The sequence below is a fragment of the Triticum urartu genome, chromosome 7A (assembly GCF_056163025.1).
Source record: "Triticum urartu cultivar PI428250 chromosome 7A, HENAU_Tu73, whole genome shotgun sequence".
Classification (NCBI taxonomy): Eukaryota; Viridiplantae; Streptophyta; class Magnoliopsida; order Poales; family Poaceae; genus Triticum; species Triticum urartu.
Genome location: NC_141879.1, coordinates 586,813,369 through 586,831,863, shown reverse-complemented (window position 1 = coordinate 586,831,863; position 18,495 = coordinate 586,813,369). Strand labels below are relative to the sequence as shown.

General features: G+C 44.6%; 3 protein-coding genes across 3 annotated transcripts; 2 read left to right on the top strand and 1 right to left on the bottom strand.

Annotated features, from left to right (window-relative positions):
- Positions 1-8,125: 8,125 nt before the first annotated feature.
- On the bottom strand, positions 8,126-12,103 carry LOC125528507 (protein N-terminal asparagine amidohydrolase family protein). Its single transcript, XM_048692964.2, has 9 exons — positions 11,949-12,103; positions 11,684-11,857; positions 11,114-11,178; positions 10,886-10,979; positions 10,758-10,796; positions 10,423-10,608; positions 9,855-10,033; positions 8,840-8,959; positions 8,126-8,694 (listed from the first exon to the last, which is right to left on the bottom strand). The coding sequence occupies exons 1-9, from the start codon at positions 11,991-11,993 to the stop codon at positions 8,586-8,588; spliced, it is 1,011 nt and encodes a 336-aa protein (XP_048548921.1). The 5' UTR covers positions 11,994-12,103; the 3' UTR covers positions 8,126-8,585.
- A 126-nt stretch (positions 12,104-12,229) lies between these two features.
- LOC147960566 (uncharacterized) lies at positions 12,230-14,969 on the top strand. Its single transcript, XM_087533277.1, has 3 exons — positions 12,230-12,485; positions 12,586-12,753; positions 14,723-14,969. Exons 1-2 carry the CDS (start codon positions 12,375-12,377, stop codon positions 12,706-12,708), a joined length of 234 nt encoding a protein of 77 aa, XP_087389403.1. The 5' UTR covers positions 12,230-12,374; the 3' UTR covers positions 12,709-12,753; positions 14,723-14,969.
- Positions 14,970-15,085: 116 nt separating this feature from the next.
- Positions 15,086-17,780, top strand: LOC147960565 (uncharacterized). Its single transcript, XM_087533417.1, has 3 exons — positions 15,086-15,465; positions 17,199-17,251; positions 17,719-17,780. Exons 1-3 carry the CDS (start codon positions 15,086-15,088, stop codon positions 17,778-17,780), a joined length of 495 nt encoding a protein of 164 aa, XP_087389543.1.
- Positions 17,781-18,495: the final 715 nt, after the last annotated feature.

Below are 18,495 nucleotides of genomic sequence, written 5' to 3'. Positions count from 1 at the left end.
TACCACCAAGCTGCTAGAGCTTCGTGATGAACTATAATATATCAGGGACATATATGATGATCCTTGAGATATTCGCGATGTTTGACACCGCGAAAGTAGAAATCAAGAAGGAGCATCAATTGTTGATGGTTGGTGAAACCACTAGTTTCAAGAAAGGTAAGGGCAAGAAGGGATACTTCATGAAATGGCAATTCAGCTGCTGCTCTAGTGAAGAAACCCAAGGTTGAACCCAAACCCGAGACTAAGTGCTTCTGTAATAAGGGGAACAACCACTGGAGCAGAATTACCCTAGATACTTGGTAGATTAGAAGGCTGGCAAGGTCGATAGAAGTATATTCGATATACATTGTGTTGATGTGTACTTTACTAGTACTCCTAGTAGCACCAGGGTATTAGATACCGGTTCGGTTGCTAAGTGTTAGTAACTCGAAATAAAAGCTACGGAATAAACGGAGACTAGCTAAAGGTGAGCTGATGATATGTGTTGGAAGTGTTTCCAATGTTGATATAATCAAATATCGTACGCTCCTTCTACCATCGAGATTGGTGTTTGTGTTGAGCATAGACATGATTGGATTATGTCTATCGCAATACGGTTATTCATTTAAGGAGAATAATGGTTACTCTGTTTATTTGAATAATACCTTCAATGGTCTTACACCTAAAATGAATGGTTTATTGAATCTCGATCGTAGTGATACACATGTTCATGCCAAAAGATAGTAATGATAGTACCATCTACTTGTGGCACAGCCACTTAAGTCATATCGGTATAAAACGCATGAAGAAGCTCCATGTAGATGGATCTTTGGACTCACTCATTTTTGAAAAGTTTGAGACATGCGAACCATGTCTGTTGGTGTAATGCATGAAGAAACTCCGTGCGAATGGACCGTTCGGACTCACTTGATTTTGAATCACTTGAGACATGCAAATCATACCACATGGGCAAGATGACTGAAAGCCTCGGTTTCAGTAAAATGGAACTGGAAAGCAACTTGTTGGAAGTAATACATTTTGATGTGTGCAGTCCAATGAGTGCTGAGGCATGTAGTGGATATCGTTATGTTCTTTCTTCACAGATGATTTGAGTAGATGTTGAGTACATTTACTTGATGAATCACGAGTCTGAATTATTGAAAGGTTCAAGTAATTTCAGTGTGAAGTTGAAAGATCGTCGTGACAAGAGGATAAAAGATCTATGATATGATCATAGAGATGAATATCTGAATTACGAGTTTGGCACAGAATTAAGACATTGTGGAAATTGTTTCACAACTAATACAGCCTGGAACACCATAGTGTGATGGTGTGTCCAAACATCATAACTGCACCCTATTGGATATGATGCATACCATGATGTCTCTTATCAAATTACCACAATAGTTTATGGGTTAGGCATTAGAGACAACCACATTCACTTTAAAAGGGGCACCACGTAATTCCGATGAGATGACACCGTATGAACTATGGTTTAGAGAAACCTAAACTGTCATTTCTTAAAAGTTTGGGGCTGCGACGCTTATGTGAAAAAGTTTCAGGCTGATAAGCTCGAACCCAAAGCGGATAAATGCATCTTCATAGGACACCCAAAACAGTTGGGTATACCTCTTGTCTCAGATCCGAAAGCAATAAGGGATTGTTTCTTAAATCGGGTTCTTTCTCGAGGAAAAAAAAGTTTCTCTCGAAAGAATTGAGTGGGAGGATGGTGGAGGCTTGATGAGGTTATTGAACCGTCACTTCAACTAGTGTATAGCAGGGCACAAAGAGTTGTTCCTGTGGCACCTACACCAATTGAAGTGGAAGCTTATGATATTGATCATGAGACTTCAGATCAAGTCACTCCCAAACCTCGTGGGATGACAAGGATGCGTACTACTTCAGAGTGGTACGTAATCCTGTCTTGAAAGTCATGTTGCTAGACAACAATGAACCTACGAGCTATGAAGAAGCGATGGTGGGCCCGGATTCCGATAAATGGCTCGAGGCCATAAAATCCGAGAGAGGATCCATGTATGGAAACAAAGTATAGACTTTGGCAGAACGGCTCGATGGTCGTAAGGCTATTGAGTACAGATGGATTTTAAAAGGAAGACGGACAATGATGGTAAGTATCACCATTAAGAAAGCTCGACTTATCGTTAAGATGTTTTCCGACAAGTTCAAGGAGTTGACTACGATGAGACTTTCTCACTCGTAGCGATGCTAAGAGTCTGTTGGAATTATATTAGCAGTCACTGCATTATTTATGAAATCTTGCAGATAGGATGTCAAAACATTGTTTCCTCGACGATTTTCTTGAGGAAAGGTTGTATGTGATACAACCGAAAGGTTTTGTCAATCCTGAAAAGATGCTAATAAGGATGCAAAGCTCCAGCAATCCTTCTAGGGACTGGAGTAAGCATCTCGGAGTTGGAATGTATGCTTTGATGATGATCAAAGATTTTGGGTGTATACAAAGTTTATGAGAAACTTGTATTTCCAAAGAAGTGAGTGGGTGCACTATAGAATTTCTGATAAGTATATGTTTTAACATATTGTTGATCGGAAATGACGTAGAATTTCTGGAAAGCATATAGGGTTATTTGGAAAGTGTTTTCAATGGAAAACCTGGATTAAGCTACTTGAGCATTGAGCATCAAGATCTATAAGGATAGATCAAAACGCTTAATGGTACTTTCAAATGAGCACATACCTTGACATGATCTTGAAGTTGTTCAAGATGGATCAGTCAAAGAAGGAGTTCTTGCCTGAGTTGTAAGGTATGAAGTTAAGACTTAAAGCTCGACCATGGCAGAATAGAGAGAAAGGACGAAGGTCGTCCCCTATGCTTAAGACATAGGCTCTACAGTATGCTATGCTGTGTGCCGCACCTGAAGTGTGCCTTGCCATGAGTCAGTCAAGGGGTACAAGAGTGATCCAAGAACGGATCACAGGACAGTGGTCAAAGTTATCCTTGGTAACTAGTGGACTAAGGAATTTTCTCGATTATGGAGGTGGTAAAAGAGTTCGTCGTAAAGGGTTACGCCGATGCAAACTTTGATACTAATCCAGATTATTCTGAGTAGTAAACTGGATTCGTATAGTAGAACAGTTATTTGGAATAGCTCCAAATAGAACGTGGTAGCTGCATCTAGGAGATGACATAGAGATTTGTAAGGCACACACGGATCTGAAAGGTTCAGACCCGTTGACTAAAACCTCTCTCACAAGCAAAACATGATCAAACCCAGAACTCATTGAGTCTTAATCACGTGGTAAATGTGAACTAGATTATTGACTCTAGTAAACTCTTTGGGTGTTAGTCACATGGGGATGTGACCTTGAGTGTTAATCACATATCGATGTGAACTAGATTATTGACTCTAGTGCAAGTGGGAGACTGTTGGAAATATGCCCTAGAGGCAATAATAAATTAGTTATTATTATATTTCCTTGTTCATGATAATCGTTTATTATCCATGCTAGAATTGTATTGATAGGAAACTCAGATACATGTGTGGATACATAGACAACACCATGTCCCTAGTAAGCCTCTAGTTGACTAGCTCGTTGATCAATAGATGGTTACGGTTTCCTGACCATGGACATTGGATGTCGTTGATAACGGGATCACATCATTAGGAGAATGATGTGATGGACAAGACCCAATCCTAAGCCTAGCACAAGATCATGTAGTTCGTATGCTAAAGCTTTTCTAATGTCAAGTATCATTTCCTTAGACCATGAGATTGTGCAACTCCCGGATACCGTAGGAGTGCTTTGGGTGTGCCAAACGTCACAACGTAACTGGGTGACTATAAAGGTGCACTACAGGTATCTCCGAAAGTGTCTGTTGGGTTGGCACGAATCGAGACTGGGATTTGTCACTCCGTGTAAATCGAAGAGGTATCTCTGGGCCCACTCGGTAGGACATCATCATAATGTGCACAATGTGATCAAGGAGTTGATCACGGGATGATGTGTTACGGAACGAGTAAAGAGACTTGCCGGTAACGAGATTGAACAAGGTATCGGATACCGACGATCGAATCTCGGGTAAGTGTCGTACCGATAGACAAAGGGAATTGTATACGGGATTGATTAAGTCCTTGACATCGTGGTTCATCCGATGAGATCATCGTGGAACATGTGGGAGCCAACATGGGTATCCAGATCCCGCTGTTGGTTATTGACCGGAGAACGTCTCGGTCATGTCTGCATGTCTCCCGAACCCGTAGGGTCTACACACTTAAGGTTCGATGACGCTAGGGTTATAAAGGAAGCTTGTATGTGGTTACCGAATGTTGTTCGGAGTCCCGGATGAGATCCCGGACGTCACGAGGAGTTCCGGAATGGTTCGGAGGTAAAGATTTATATATGGGAAGTCCTGTTTTGGTCACCGGAAGAGTTTCGGGGTTTATCGGTAACGTACCGGGACCACCGGGAGGGTCCCGGGGGTCCACCAAGTGGGGCCACCAACCCCAGAAGGTTGCGTGGGCTAAGAGTGGTGAGGGACCAGCCCCTTAGTGGGCTGGTGCGCCTCCCACAAGGGCCCATGGCGCCTAAGAGGTGGAAAGGGGGCAAACCCTAAGGGATATGGGCCTTAAGGCCCATATTGGTGCGCCTCCCTCTCCTCTCCCCCTCTTGGCCGCCATCCTTGATCCCCATCTAGGGCTGCCGCCCCCTTAGGGGGTGGGAACCCTAGAGGGGGCGCAGCCCCTCCCCTTCCCTATATATATGAGGCCTAAGGCTGCCCATAACACACGCGATTCGATCTCTCGTTGGTGCAGCCCTGCATCTCTCTCTCCCTCCTCTTCTGTGGTGCTTGGCGAAGCCCTGCAGGATTGCCACGCTCCTCCATCACCACCACGCCGTTGTGCTGCTGCTGGATGGAGTCTTCCTCAACCTCTCCCTCTCTCCTTGCTGGATCAAGGCGTGGGAGACGTCACCGGGCTGCACGTGTGTTGAACGCAGAGGTGCCGTGCGTTCGGCACTTGGTCATCGGTGATTTGAATCACGACGAGTACGACTCCATCAACCCCGTTCACTTGAACGCTTCCGCTTAGCGATCTACAAGGGTATGTAGATGCACTCTCCTTCCCCTCGTTGCTGGTCTCTCCATAGATAGATCTTGGTGACACGTAGGAAAATTTTGAATTTCTGCTACGTTCCCCAACAGCGCCTGGGGGGGTAGGCGCGCCCCCTACCTCGTGGCCTCCCTGTTGGTTGCTTGACGTAGGGTCCAAGTCTCCTGGATCTTGTTCGTTCCAAAAATCACGTTCCCGAAGGTTTCATTTCGTTTGGACTTCGTTTGATATTTCTTTTCTTCGAAACCCTAAAATAGGCAAAAAAACAGCAATTATAGGCTGGGCTTCCGGTTAATAGGTTAGTCCCAAAAATAATATAAAAATGGATAATAAAGCCCAATAATGTCCAAAACAGAAGATAATATAGTATGGAGCAATCAAAAATTATAGATACGTTGGAGACGTATCACCATGTCACTGAAGAGATTGTCGACGTCAGGGAAGTAGTTGTGCGCGACCATGTTAGAGAAGAAGCCAGAAGTAACGCATGAGCGCTCCCTCAAACCCCGATCGACCATCTCTAGACTCCAGCACAAGATTACAAGAAGCGGGCTCTCAAAGGCCTAATGCTCCACTTCACGGTGCACGCCGTGAAGCAGAGTGGGAAAGACCCATGATGCAAAGATTTGGAAATGGGAGGTAGAGGCATAAGTTGTCGAATGGTAGTGTTTTATCTACCGACACGGGGTGAGTGGGACTAAATTTTTCACACTTCCTTTGCCATGCATGAATGAGCCATATGGGATCTCCTAGGAATTATTAAAAAATATAAAGTGAGATATAATCCCAATAATTTCAACGTATCCATTCGCCACTAACTCCTTGTCTCCCTCCTCCATCGTGATCTATGGCTGGTGTTAAGGCTGCCGCCTCATCCAACCTCACATTGAGGGGCTATTTGGTTTGAAGCCAAAACTTGGCAAAGTTCAAACTTGCCAACATTTGACAACTTTGACTAGTGTTTAGCTAGAAGAGTTGCCAAATTTGAAGCCCAACCAATCATGCTCATTTTTGAGAGTTGCCAAAAGTGGCTTGCAAATATAGGCTCCAAAACAAGCAGGCTCTTAATAGTCACTCCAAAACAAGCAGGCTCTTAATAGTCACTCCAAAAGCGACGGCCACCGCATGCCACCACTGGCATCATGAGTCACGAATTGAGAACCTTTGCTCCTCTCTTGTCAGTTGTCCATGGAGCTTTTTTTTTGTTTGAGAGGTGTCCATGGAGCTTTATGGTCACATTAGTGTAGAACGTGTACAGCAATGGGAGCATGCTGAGTAAATAACAAGCAGTAAAGATGATCAGATCCGACATACCACCTGTTTTTTTTAAAGGAAACTTTCCCTTTTGAGCTAAAAGGACTTTCAATATTGACATGCCTTTCAAAATGTAACTTTGTCCATTAGTAGGGCTGGAAAAAAGCTCGAAACTCGTGAGCTAAATGAGTAGCTCGTGACTCGACTCAAATTGACTTGAACATGAAGAATAACGAGTCGAGCTGAGCTTTATTTTAAGATCGTTTATATACCACGAACTGAGTTCACGAGTACTCGTGTAACTCGTTAAGCTCGGTATAAAAATCAGCCACCCAACACCAGCTTGCATCCTAGGCCAGTCACATAGGCCAACGCAGGACCCATCCGCAAAACACTAGGCTCGGCCGCCAAGGAGACACACGCCACGATTCCTTTTCTTCCATCCTTAGCGAAATAGCAAGAGACCAGTCTGTCGATTCCCCTCCTGTTTCCTTTGTTTTTGAATCGTGAGTTTACGAGGGCGGCAGTGCCGCATAAAACCACCTCTCGGATGTTACTAACTTGCTTATTATTGTGGTCATATGTGGAACTGTGCTCATGTGTATGTTACCAACTTGCTGATTATTATGGTCATGTACATGTTACTGACTTGTTGATACCACTTACAATTGTTTGTAAACATCATACATGCTTAATATGTACATGTCACATTCCCAATTAATAAATTTTTATCATATTCACAAGGTTTTATGTCCATATCTATAACGAACTTAACAAGCTAAACATGCTACGAGTCGAGCCAACCTTGGAGTTGAGCTTGTTATAGTAATGAGTCGAGTCGAGCTAGCTCGTTAATGAAACGAGCTCTAGCGAGTTGAGCTGACTCGACTCGGCTCGAATTCTAACCCTATCCATTAGTTTCTACTACTCTTTCCGTCCCAAATTATTTGTCTTAAATTTGTCTTTGTTTTATTAAGGTTTGTGTCCTGTTTAGAAAGACGAGACGATGGTGGCTTCCTGAAGATGAAATAAGGTTCTCCCTGTCTAGCCCCCGTCCTGGTGGTGTGTCGAACATCGTCGATGTGCATGTTGAGGTGTGTCTTCGACAGATCTGTCTTTGGTAGATTTAATCGGATTTGGTCGTAATTCCTCTACGTTCATGTGTTTTTAGACTAGATCCTTTTGATCTATGACATCGGCGGTTGCTGTTCTGGTGCGTTGATCCTATGGGGGCTTTAGCACAACGACTTCGTGATTGTCTACTACAACAAGTTTTGCCCAGCTCCGATGAAGGAGGGGCGATGAGGGCGACGGGCCTTCAACTCGCTTAAGTATTTGTAGTCGTCGCTAGGTGTAATTTTTATTATTCTGATGTTCATTGTACTATCATGATTGAAGATGAATAGATTAAAAGTTTTCTTAAAAAAAAGTGTAGAGTTACACGTTATAGTGTTAGATACATCTATATCTAGAAAAAATATCTAAGACAAATAATTTGGAACGGAGGTAATACACAATAACCATAAAATCATTATTTTGCATTAGTATTTTCTGATACAAATCCAAGCATACGATTTTCACATATCAAAATATTAATGGGGAAAAAGGTTTACAGTTTGACCAGTACAAGACTGGAGGGACTAGCACCCTTCAAACCATACCGCACACGCTAGTAAATGGACAACACATTTCCAAGTAGTGTCCAAATTGGATGCTCGGTTTTTGGATGAAAGTTACCTAAAAAGGGAACCAACATCTATAAAATTTAAAGATGTTAGAATCTGTTTAGTGGGGCATCATGATGGGCATGAAACCAAACAACCATTGAATCTTTCGAGCAGAACACAGCGACCAAGCTACAGTAAAGATATTTCCAGACACAACATTGCAAACAACCCCGAATAATATCACCCGACGCATCCTAGTGTACACAACGCCTCTGAACACAACAGGTAAGTTGCACGCAAACATTTAACCGACCAAATCGAATTTCAGAGGTCAGGTATGAACCAACAATGAATCTACCACACAACACACAAACCGTGCTTAATGCATCAACTTCAGACCGGTTTCTCAGCATACATTTACGGAAGAACCGAATAATCCTGAATCACCCGTGGCTAATGCATGAGATAACTGAAGATGAAAGGCGTATGGAAATGGACGAAATGAATGGGATCATATAAGTGCTGGTGTGACCATAATCTGTCACTGTTCCGCTTGTAGAGCACCAATGGATGACAAGACAGGAAAAGGATGATGCTAAGAGTGCCTTGACCACCTGCCATCATCCGTCCAGTGGAAGACCCGGGGCTTGTACTTTGGAAATGCATCTTCCCAGTCTGGGTTCTCGATCAAGTATTTCCATATCCTACAACAAGAAAGTACAAAGCAAGAATAAACCATGTTAGCTAATCACGAGTTATACCTAGATAAACAGAAAGATTGCACACACATATGATAGAGATGGTTCATGCAATACAGTTTCCGATTTGTAGGATAAAAGGAACACACACCTTCTCTCAGTTTCCACAAAATGAGGTGGTTCTGCAGCTGGAGAGGTGGAGCATTGAAGCAGGACTTCAGAGTCTGAAAGCTGGTTAAGTGAGAATGCCATTTCTGCCCAATCTGGCATCCTATACAAGCAGGACAAGACATGGGTATATCACACGGAACAGTTAGTTAACTAGCAAAGTAAAGAGGCACAAGTACTTGCACTCGTAATGATGTATGCTCTTAATATTTCTTGAACTATCATGCAAGATGTAGTTTACATGCATGAGAACAAAAGGCCCATTATTAAAATAGCCAGAAGGAAGAAAAATCATTTTTGTCCCTGTTAGAGGTGTTCATGACGGAAGCTGGGCCAGGATCAAAGCATAAAAATATGATTTTATTTGTTTATTCTCTGCAAACAATTATAATTTTTATTGGGTGTTAGAATATGATAGTGGGTCGAATCTTGGGCAAATGTGGCCTGCCCATGAATGGTAATAATTCATACACATGGTGCAATTCGCTGATGAATAAAAAGTGGCAAAACCGCCGTACAGCATTTCATGCATAGGTGGCATTGAACATACATGGAGTATGATGACAACAAGTCAGGCAACAATTTAAAATTGTCCTATTGCCTCCATCACTTCTTTCCAATTGGTAGTTACTTCACGTATGGAAATTTTGAAGATCAGACTGAACCAAAAAGCAACCTGTGTGATGTCACTTAATGCCTATGTCATACAGGGCCGAAGCTAGCCAAAACACTCAATGGGCTCATCGAGATATACTACATGAATTCAACAGTAATTGGTCTTTAATAGCAATAATTTACTAAAGGTTTTGCCAAATTTTATTGGGGTCAGTTGACCCTGATGCTACAGTGCCAACTCCGTCCATGTGTCCATGGATTAACAACGTTCAGGAACAGAAGGTCAATAGTTAAGTACAAAGAGGCTGAATATGTAGCTACAAAAATCTTCAATTTATTATGTACAATACATAATGAAATGGATGGGAATGTAAGAGACGGACCAGCAGGCAGGGGCAATTTGGAAAATATCAGCATGTGTGTCGTAAGTCTCCAGTAACTTTCCTCGCCAATTTGGATCATAAGAAGAAACACTCACACGAATTCTTCTGACTATTTCATCAGGACACCTTGAAGTGATGTCAAAGCTTGCAGGAGTAACAACTCCAGATGATGTTTGCATCTGAAGACAGCAGGAGTGTTTGTTTCTAAGAAAACTTACTATGAACTGGGGTATGTTTCAAACCAACAATTTAAATAACAATTCTAGTTTACACAAACTAACTACTCCCTCCGATCCGAATTAATTGACGCAACCTCTATACAATGTCCATTTTACATTATATAGAGGCTGCGTCAATTAATTCAGATCGGAGGGAGTAAGTGAAATGTTAGTATGAGATGCAGACAAAATAGAATTTCCCTCTTCTTTTTTCCTTCTTCTTTTAGATTAACCTTCAAAGTTCCTTGTTCCAGAGCTTACAATGTTCTATTTTACAAATGTGGTGTTCATTGGCACCAAAAACTACTAATTGACACTTCAGTAGATTCAGGGGAGAGGATATCCCTTACCACAAATCCACCAACTATGGGTCGTGCATTCCCGTAAGAATCAGTCATAGTGTTGATCCCAAGGACACAGAAAGACCGGAGGTGGAACCGTTGCTGGGATTTATGCAGCACTTCAACTATCTTGCAACAAAGTGGATGGGAGTATCCTTCCTGTATGCTGTGCTTTCCTCCAGAAGAATAGACTACCTGTGGGGCGAATTATGGTAATTAGATGCTTCCTCATGTATATTGTGTCAATCAAGAAATTAAGGGCAGCCCGGTGCACGTAGCTCCCGCTTGTGCAGGGTCAAGAAATCTAAAAGAAATTTAACCACCCAAAAAGTTTTGAATTCAACCTTTGTAGAAGCATCATCGAAGCCACCAATCAGGTGAACCTGTAAGCAAATGCTAGTGAGAACATTCCCAAGGGTGCTTAACTGCTCATTGTATATTTTGAGGGGGAAATACAGGAGAAGAAACCAACATCAAATGGTTCGTCGTCATCACCAAGTAATTCTAGCATCTGTTTGAACCCTCCTTCTACAATCTTTGGGAAGTCCATATGGCTAATGGAAGTCCTGAAATCAATTAATGGAAGATCGGATGAATCAGCAAATGTTATTGTGAGTTGGGAAAATACATGAGTTTTGAGTTTCACAAGAAACCAAAGTCTTACAGGATCAGATAAAATGCTCGCTTCTTTTTCACTTACATTCCAGTCTTGTTGTTGCGAATCGCAACACCCACACATGTAGTCATCTCATCTGTGCCCACTAACTACAGATGCAAAAGAACTGATTAATTCACCAATCGCACTATTTGAACGGTCTACGCCTAACTATGCTTTAATCACCCTAGGAATTAAGGCAAAGTGAGTGAAATGTAGCAGAAAGTAATGATGTGCTTTAGTAGGATGCCAGTTTATTCAGGGCCACGAACACAAAACTGATCAGGCAATCAGGTATACAGGTAAAATTGGAAATCCTACATGCTGGCATTCAGAATAACAATCCAATAGCCCTCTGATGATCATACACCAATCCAAACAAATAGTATAACTTGAATAAAGTGATCGCACATCCATAAACTACCAAAGTGAACTCCAGGAGTGCCTGCCCAATCCCCATTTACCAGGAGGCAACACAGGTACGATTTCCACCATGGGAAACGAAAAGTTGTCGCTGAGGCAGCAAAACACGGAACCGCGCAACTGATTCAAACGGCGCGGATCGGACCAAGGATCCCCAATCCCTGCTCGATCGAAGACCTGAGCACAACGCACCTCGACGCGCGCCGGATCGACCGTGGCGTACTCCCGCTGGAACACGTACACGTGCCTGGGTCCCTCCGGCCCCGACGGGACCCGCCTCTCCGGCGCGGCCCTGATCCGCTCGGACGCGGCGCGCAGCCCGGGGTTCCCCATGAGCGCCGCCACGAGCTCCCTCCCGCTGCTCCCCTGCAAGAATCGGGAGCCGATAGGGTCGTCACAAGGAGGAGAAAGAGAGAGCACGCGTCCACGTGTAACAGCATGAGCGTGCCGTACGCACCTCGGGGGTGGAGCAGGGGACGGGCTCGCCGTCGACGAGGAGCATTATCGCCGTCGGAGTTGGTGGGGGTGTGTGACCGAGCGAAGCAGAGGTCGCGGAGCCGACCAAGGAAATGGCCGGCCACTCCTGTTTTTTTTTTATGTGCTAGCATCCAGCTGCTTGCTGTCCACCAAAGCGGCCCACTACGATCATCGCGGATCCTGGTCCAGAACAAGTCCATGGGCCGGAAGCAGCCGTCGTTTGAGCCCAGCCATCAGCCGTCGCTACGCAGTACACTTCCACCGCTTCCGCCGCATCCCAAGTCGCCGTCCTCCCGATCCCCCTCCCCTCCCCTCCCCTTCCTCTGCTCTGGACACCCCATCTCCGTCGAGCCGGGCGCCCCATCCACCTCTACGGGCGGCGGCGGCGTAGCAAGGTCAGTGAGAAATGGCGCCGCCCGGGTCGCGCCGGTGGGCGTACGTGCGGATCATGGCCGGCACCATCCTCGGCGGCGGCCTCGGCTTCTACGTCATGCACCGCATCGAGACCTCCTACAAGGCACGCCGACCCCCGCCATACCCGTCCCCCGTCCAACCTACCTACCGCGATTTGCAAATCATTTTGGTCGAAGCCGCCGCGCTCACGTCCGCTCTTGCAGGTGAGGATGGAGGAGAGGCTGCGGAGGTACGAGGCGCACTTGCTCGCCAAGGAGAAGGAGGCGCAGCAGCTCCAGGACGAGGGGCGCCGCGAGGACCAGGCGCAGGTCTTGCCGGACTCGTGATTTCCTCTCATCCTGTTGTTCCGGCTCGCCTTCCCGAGCTGTTAGGTGAGTAGTACTACTTGTAACTACCATGCCTCTTTGATAGATGTGTACTTGTGTGGTATGAACTGCATCATAAATTTCGGAGCCTGATGCCAAAATTCAGAGCTGTTTGTATTGCCTGTTAGTACCTTGGTCTACTGTCCGGATTTAAGCTTTAGCACTCCAATTTGCCTGCGGTTATCTGATCCAGCCGAAAACCAAATGTAAATGTGCGCTATGCCTTGCTACCATCTAGCTATGTCAGATTGTCAGTATCATTGTTGTCGCAACCTGCCTAGTGCTTCAGTTCTTTGAGGTTCAGGTATACAATGTGGAACAAGTCGCTGAGGCTCGTTATAAGTCTGGCTTAATCTACTAGTGTCGGCATTGCCATTACCACACTGGTGGATTAGGCACATAGAAAATCAACAAATTTGGTCATTTTTGGCAGTGCTGATAGCTCTGGCAGTGGCACTTGGCATGGCCGCATGATTGGCGTGCTGAAGTTTTAGGACCCCATTTGGGTCCAACTAATAAAAATAAATGAATTGTTCAAGTTAAGAGTTCGAGCTTGTGTATAAACAGAAAATTGTCAGAACTCCCTCCAGGTTGACGACCATGGCAACTGAATTTGTTTTTTAATGTGACCAGAGGCACTGCATTAATGGCAATGGCAATTATGTAGGGGTTACCCTACAAAGGTTATCTCAAGCTGTCAGCTGCCTCACAATAGCACTTCTTCGTGAACGTAATGGCGAAACCACAAAATACAAACATATTTCAAGTAACACATAAAAGACGACAAGTTTCTAAAGTTCTTTGTCACGACATCCAATTTGGTTATGTGGAGAACATCATATAAAAATGTATTGGTTTGTTGGAAGTTGTAAGCACATACAATTATGAACACATTAGCAATAAAATGTATCTGTGCTTCATGCATGCCAGCAGTTCATTTGAAAGAGTGGGCTGGTAATTAAGCAGATAGAGAATTTCAGGTATCCATATACTGGCAAGACAAGAATCAGGTATGCAATGTAACATAGAGAGACATAATCAAACTAGATAAGCTTTTTCATGGTGAACAACAAGTAATTTGTACGTGTCTAGCTTTTCAGTCATGGGTTGTATCTCCATGCAAACATAGGGGGCTTGATTAACCTATATGTGGGTTCGAGCTGTTGAAGACGATTCCTGGCTCCTGCACTTTCAGTTGCCAATATACATAATAATATGTAGACAAAAGAAATTGAACTGATTTTTTAATGAGTAGTGCTCTTTTTTTCCGAAAGGTATCTGTTGTCCAACATACGAGAAGTGGCAATGCTGTAAAGTATCAGATAATTGACCACGTGACACATGTGGTAAGCAATCCAAACTATTCAAAAAAAAAGCATCAGATAATGGAAAAATCAAATGATTGACTATTGTAGATGCAACATACTCTGCATTATTAGATAGTAAAATCCAAAGGCATATAACAGAACTACAGAAGAACTCCGACGTGCCACATAGTAGAGCACCAGCACACTTCTAACATTAAATTGCTCACAGAAGCACCCTGAAGACTACAATTTTCTCATTGTTAAAGTTCTCATAAAAGCTTTTGATGATGCTAAAAAAACCAAGAGGAATACCAAAAGGTTTGTACATGACTTTTTCTGTTTCAGCAATATTTCTTGCCATGACTCATCCGAAAGCCCACGTGATAGCTTTTCTCATTACATCCTGAACATGCAAACCAGTATAGCATAATCCACTATTCATGCATGTCTATTTGCAGAACATAACCTGACGTGTTGGATATCTGCCATCAGGAGCTTTGTAGGAGTTCATTCTTCTTTTGAACAATTTTGTAGTAATACTTCTGGAAGAATTCGCTATGTTGAACAGACTGCTATTCATTCTGCATATTTGCTCTCGCATAGCCCAAGCACATTCAGTTGGATTTGAACCAACTACTTTTCATTCATTCATTCATGTCTATTTGCAGAACATAATCTAGCGGCTCAAAGCTTCCTGAGAGGTGTGCCTCTTGCGTCTACGGTCGTTTTGTGAACATGAAGAGATAATTTTTCTTCCCCTTTTCTTTGTGGAGAAAGAGTGTGCACCAGTTGGAAGTTGAGCCTAACTGCAACTCTGCAAGTACTGTAAGATTCGGACCCTGCTGTGTGAAAACGGATCGTAGCTGTATGAGTATGCTTCGAGGGCAATTCGGAGCATGTTGTAACCTTCCAAAAGCGATCCTCTGTGTGCTCGTTTTCTCCCGCACGTCGTGCTCCCGTCGTTATAAGATCCACGCGGCAGCGGCACCCGGCAAAAGGACTCGACCAGTCGCTGGAGCCCTTGCCGGATCATGGAGCGCCTCCGACGCTGCCAAGAGTGCCTCCATCCCCTGGAGATGGAGTGGGTGGCGGTCGGGCGGTGCGGCCACCGAAACATCTGCTCAGAGTGCTCACTGACGGACCGCTGTCGCCGCAAGCTTACATGCCCGTCTTGCGGCGCCCACTGCCCCACCGTCCTCATCACCCGTGCGACGGAGATGACCGGGGATAGCGCCGTCCTCCGCTGGACGAGGCCGGCGGCGTCCAGGGAGGGACGCGTTGGCAAGTACTGGTACCACAAAGCGTCGACATCGTATTTCGACGATGAGGAGCAGTACAAGCTAGCCAAGTTGTGCCTCCCAGATGAGGCCATGAAAAAAACTGGGGCAGGCGCATGTACGTGCACAATTATGTGAGATCCAAATGTACTACTTGGTACTTTGTGCCACCGATGATAATAATAATCATGTTTTTTTCTTTTTGCAACTACTACATTTTCCTTTGGATCGAGACGCGCAATTTCGAGAAGAAAATCGCAGGTCCACGTAGAGATCGTCGGAAACCGGCGAGTTTTATAGGTTCATCTGTTCGCTAGTAGTAGTATGTTCCTCCTGTGGCACGCAGATGTAAAATCCCCTCGGTGAATACCGCGTCCTCCCATATGTCTGGATTTGAACCCCTCGGCCGAGATGAAAAATGCCTGGATTTGACTGTCAGCCGATCTCGGCCGTGAAACCGTGGAAGTTGTACTCTGATCAGATTATAAATTGTCCAGAGATTGTAAGTTGTTCAGAGATTGTAAATTGTAATAGTTTAATCTCCTATCATTACTGAATTCAGGCATATTTGACATAATAAAGACTTCAAAACTAAGATTGTTTCTCTGATTCCTTTGAAAAATAAATATGGATCATAGATATTCCCTTTATAAACTAATATAAGAGCTTTTAGATCACTATTTTAGTATTCTAAACGTTTTTATATTAGCTTACGGAGGGAGTACTTCAAAACTGTGATGTCTGTGATGACAGCAGAGACTTCAAAACTGAGATTGTTTTGCTTATTATTGACAGGTACTTGTAAACAAAAAAAATTGAATCCATACATTGTACAGATTACGAAGGGATCTATCTTTACTTGCAATCGGACTACTATATAATCCCCTTCTGGCATGCACACATGTAGTATACATGTTTGAGCATTTGTCATGAAAATGCTCTTTAGAGCATCTACAGCCACGGACAGCAATTCCGGCCCCTCAAATGGGCACTGATCGGGCACCCCTCAAATAATGTAATTTACATTCGAACGCCTCAATTTTCGTATCTCAAATCCATACAAACTCATGCAACTACGTCACACACGCATCGTCCGGCTACTCCGTCATTACTAACTAAACATGCCATCGGACTACCAAAATTTAGTATGTTTGGCTATGGTGAAGATCATCCACGACTGCCCTTGCCCTTCTCGGCGCCCTTGTCGTCCTTCTCGCGGAAGTAGCGGTCGAAGACGCGGTAGGGATCTCGCTGGATCTGCTCGTCGCCGGATGGGACTCATACTCTGCCCGACCGGTGATGGGGAAGGAGAGGTTATCCGGCTGCCGGGACCGCGATATCCAGTCCTGGAGGACCCGAGCGCCCGTTGAGCCGACACGACGGAGTCACGGCGGACAGATCCGTCCGTTGGCCAGGCGCTGTCCTCCCGGGAGCGGCGGAGTGTAATGCGGACCGCCATTGCCTCCTCCAACCCGCACGGGATGGCACCCAGTCGACGGATCCGGACTGATCAGAGTCAGATCCGCCGCCCGCCATGCCGGAGACGGCAGGAGACTGCCGGAGATGAGCTCGGGTAGCGAAGGGGAGTAGAGGGAAATGGACTGAAGTGGCTTGGGTCTGATCTGACGAGCGGATGGGGAGGAATATATGTGGGGTCGGGTGGGCCACCGTGGGCCGGGTCCGACGTAGCGGGCGTGCCCGGGTGCCCCTATATCCGCCACATATTTAGACTGGATATAGGATGTGCCGGTTAGTCCGGGAGTTGGAGGGTCGTTTGAGACGCCCATTTGGGTCAAAAATCGCGACCGGATAGTGACCGGGCGGTCCATTCAGACGTATGAGACGAGTTTGAGAGGTCCGACTGTAGATGCTCTTATATCTTCGGTCAATGGATGTCGAACTACAATCGTGTTTTGGCATGCACATGTAGAAACATGTTCTGCTCCTATGCACCACGTGAAGAACAATTGAGGGCATCCATATTTCAGAAACAATCTTCATTATTTAACATATTCATCTACAAATATCTCACTGGGCACAACGAACACACTTGATTCTGTCAATAGAAAATTTCCATGGATCTACAGTTTAATCACCACACTACTACTTTCTACATCCTTCATCCGACACATCGTCACTGAAATAGGCATTGCACAGCCTGTTAATCTCCATAGAACAACACATCTCCATAGATCGATGACATCGACTCAGATGATGTGGATCATGTAGCGGGGAAATAGATGACATTTGGATTGAGTAAAATTTATGTGTGGGTCTACTTGATGATGTGGATAACATGCATGTCAAGAGAAATAATACAGTGTGAATGAACTATTTAGGTATTATAGATTATAGATTAGTTGACGTGGAGTGGAGTTAGACACAAGATGTGTTGTGTATGGTCGTTTGTTTGAAGATGGCATGCATCTGTTTATTCAATGCAAAATAGTTAAAGAATGATGATGGGATCCTAAAAAAAAGAACGATAATAGGCACTACTGCTAGAAGAGGTAGGATCTAGTCTTTTCGCTCTCGGCTCAGCGAAGGAGATTATCCAAGCTATACTTCGTTTGCCCGAGGACAAAAACTCACTACTATTGGGATGGATGAATTCCAATATCTGATATGACATAATGTTACCAAATGGACAATGTTTCTAAATCCGCCACCAGCAACTGAAGTTACCGCTCGTCGTTCCTGGAAGCCCCTGCCACAAGACATGATTAAGATCAACACCGATGCATATTTCTCCGCTGGATCTCGCAGTGGAGGGTGGGGATTTATTTGCAGGAATTCCGCCCGCAAAGTTCAGTTTGCTGCAGCTAGCTCTACAAATGTTTTATCAGATTCACTTCACGCCGAATCAGTTGCCCTTCTTGCATGCCGTTTCCTTTGCTAACGAGATGAGAGTAGGGAGGGTCCTTTTGAGACCGATAGCTTGGTTCTTCAACGTGCAGTCTCCTTGGATGCTTATGGTTTTGTACTGTTGGACAACCTTTTCAAGGAGATCAAGCTGAAAGTTGAAACTCAGCCCATTCAGGCGTGTATGGTACATCTTCACCGTGATTGTAACAAGCCACCACCGCATGTGCTGCCGGCGTTGGGGGCAAGGTTAAGCCATTGGCAATGGATGTGTATGGCTCGACAGATAAGCCAATGATGTA

Coding starts and splice junctions, on each gene's coding strand:
- LOC147960566 (XM_087533277.1), top strand. CDS start 12,375: ATGGCGCCGCCCGGGTCGCGCCGGTGGGCGTACGTGCGGATCATGGCC. Junction 12,486..12,585: donor GCATCGAGACCTCCTACAAG/GCACGCCGACCC, acceptor CCGCTCTTGCAG/GTGAGGATGGAGGAGAGGCT.
- LOC147960565 (XM_087533417.1), top strand. CDS start 15,086: ATGGAGCGCCTCCGACGCTGCCAAGAGTGCCTCCATCCCCTGGAGATG. Junction 15,466..17,198: donor GCATGTACGTGCACAATTAT/GTGAGATCCAAA, acceptor GTCCGACTGTAG/ATGCTCTTATATCTTCGGTC. Junction 17,252..17,718: donor CTACAATCGTGTTTTGGCAT/GCACATGTAGAA, acceptor GTTAGACACAAG/ATGTGTTGTGTATGGTCGTT.
- LOC125528507 (XM_048692964.2), bottom strand. CDS start 11,993: ATGCTCCTCGTCGACGGCGAGCCCGTCCCCTGCTCCACCCCCGAG. Junction 11,179..11,683: donor TCGATCCGGCGCGCGTCGAG/GTGCGTTGTGCT, acceptor TTGCATCTGTAG/TTAGTGGGCACAGATGAGAT. Junction 10,980..11,113: donor CGCAACAACAAGACTGGAAT/GTAAGTGAAAAA, acceptor AATTGATTTCAG/GACTTCCATTAGCCATATGG.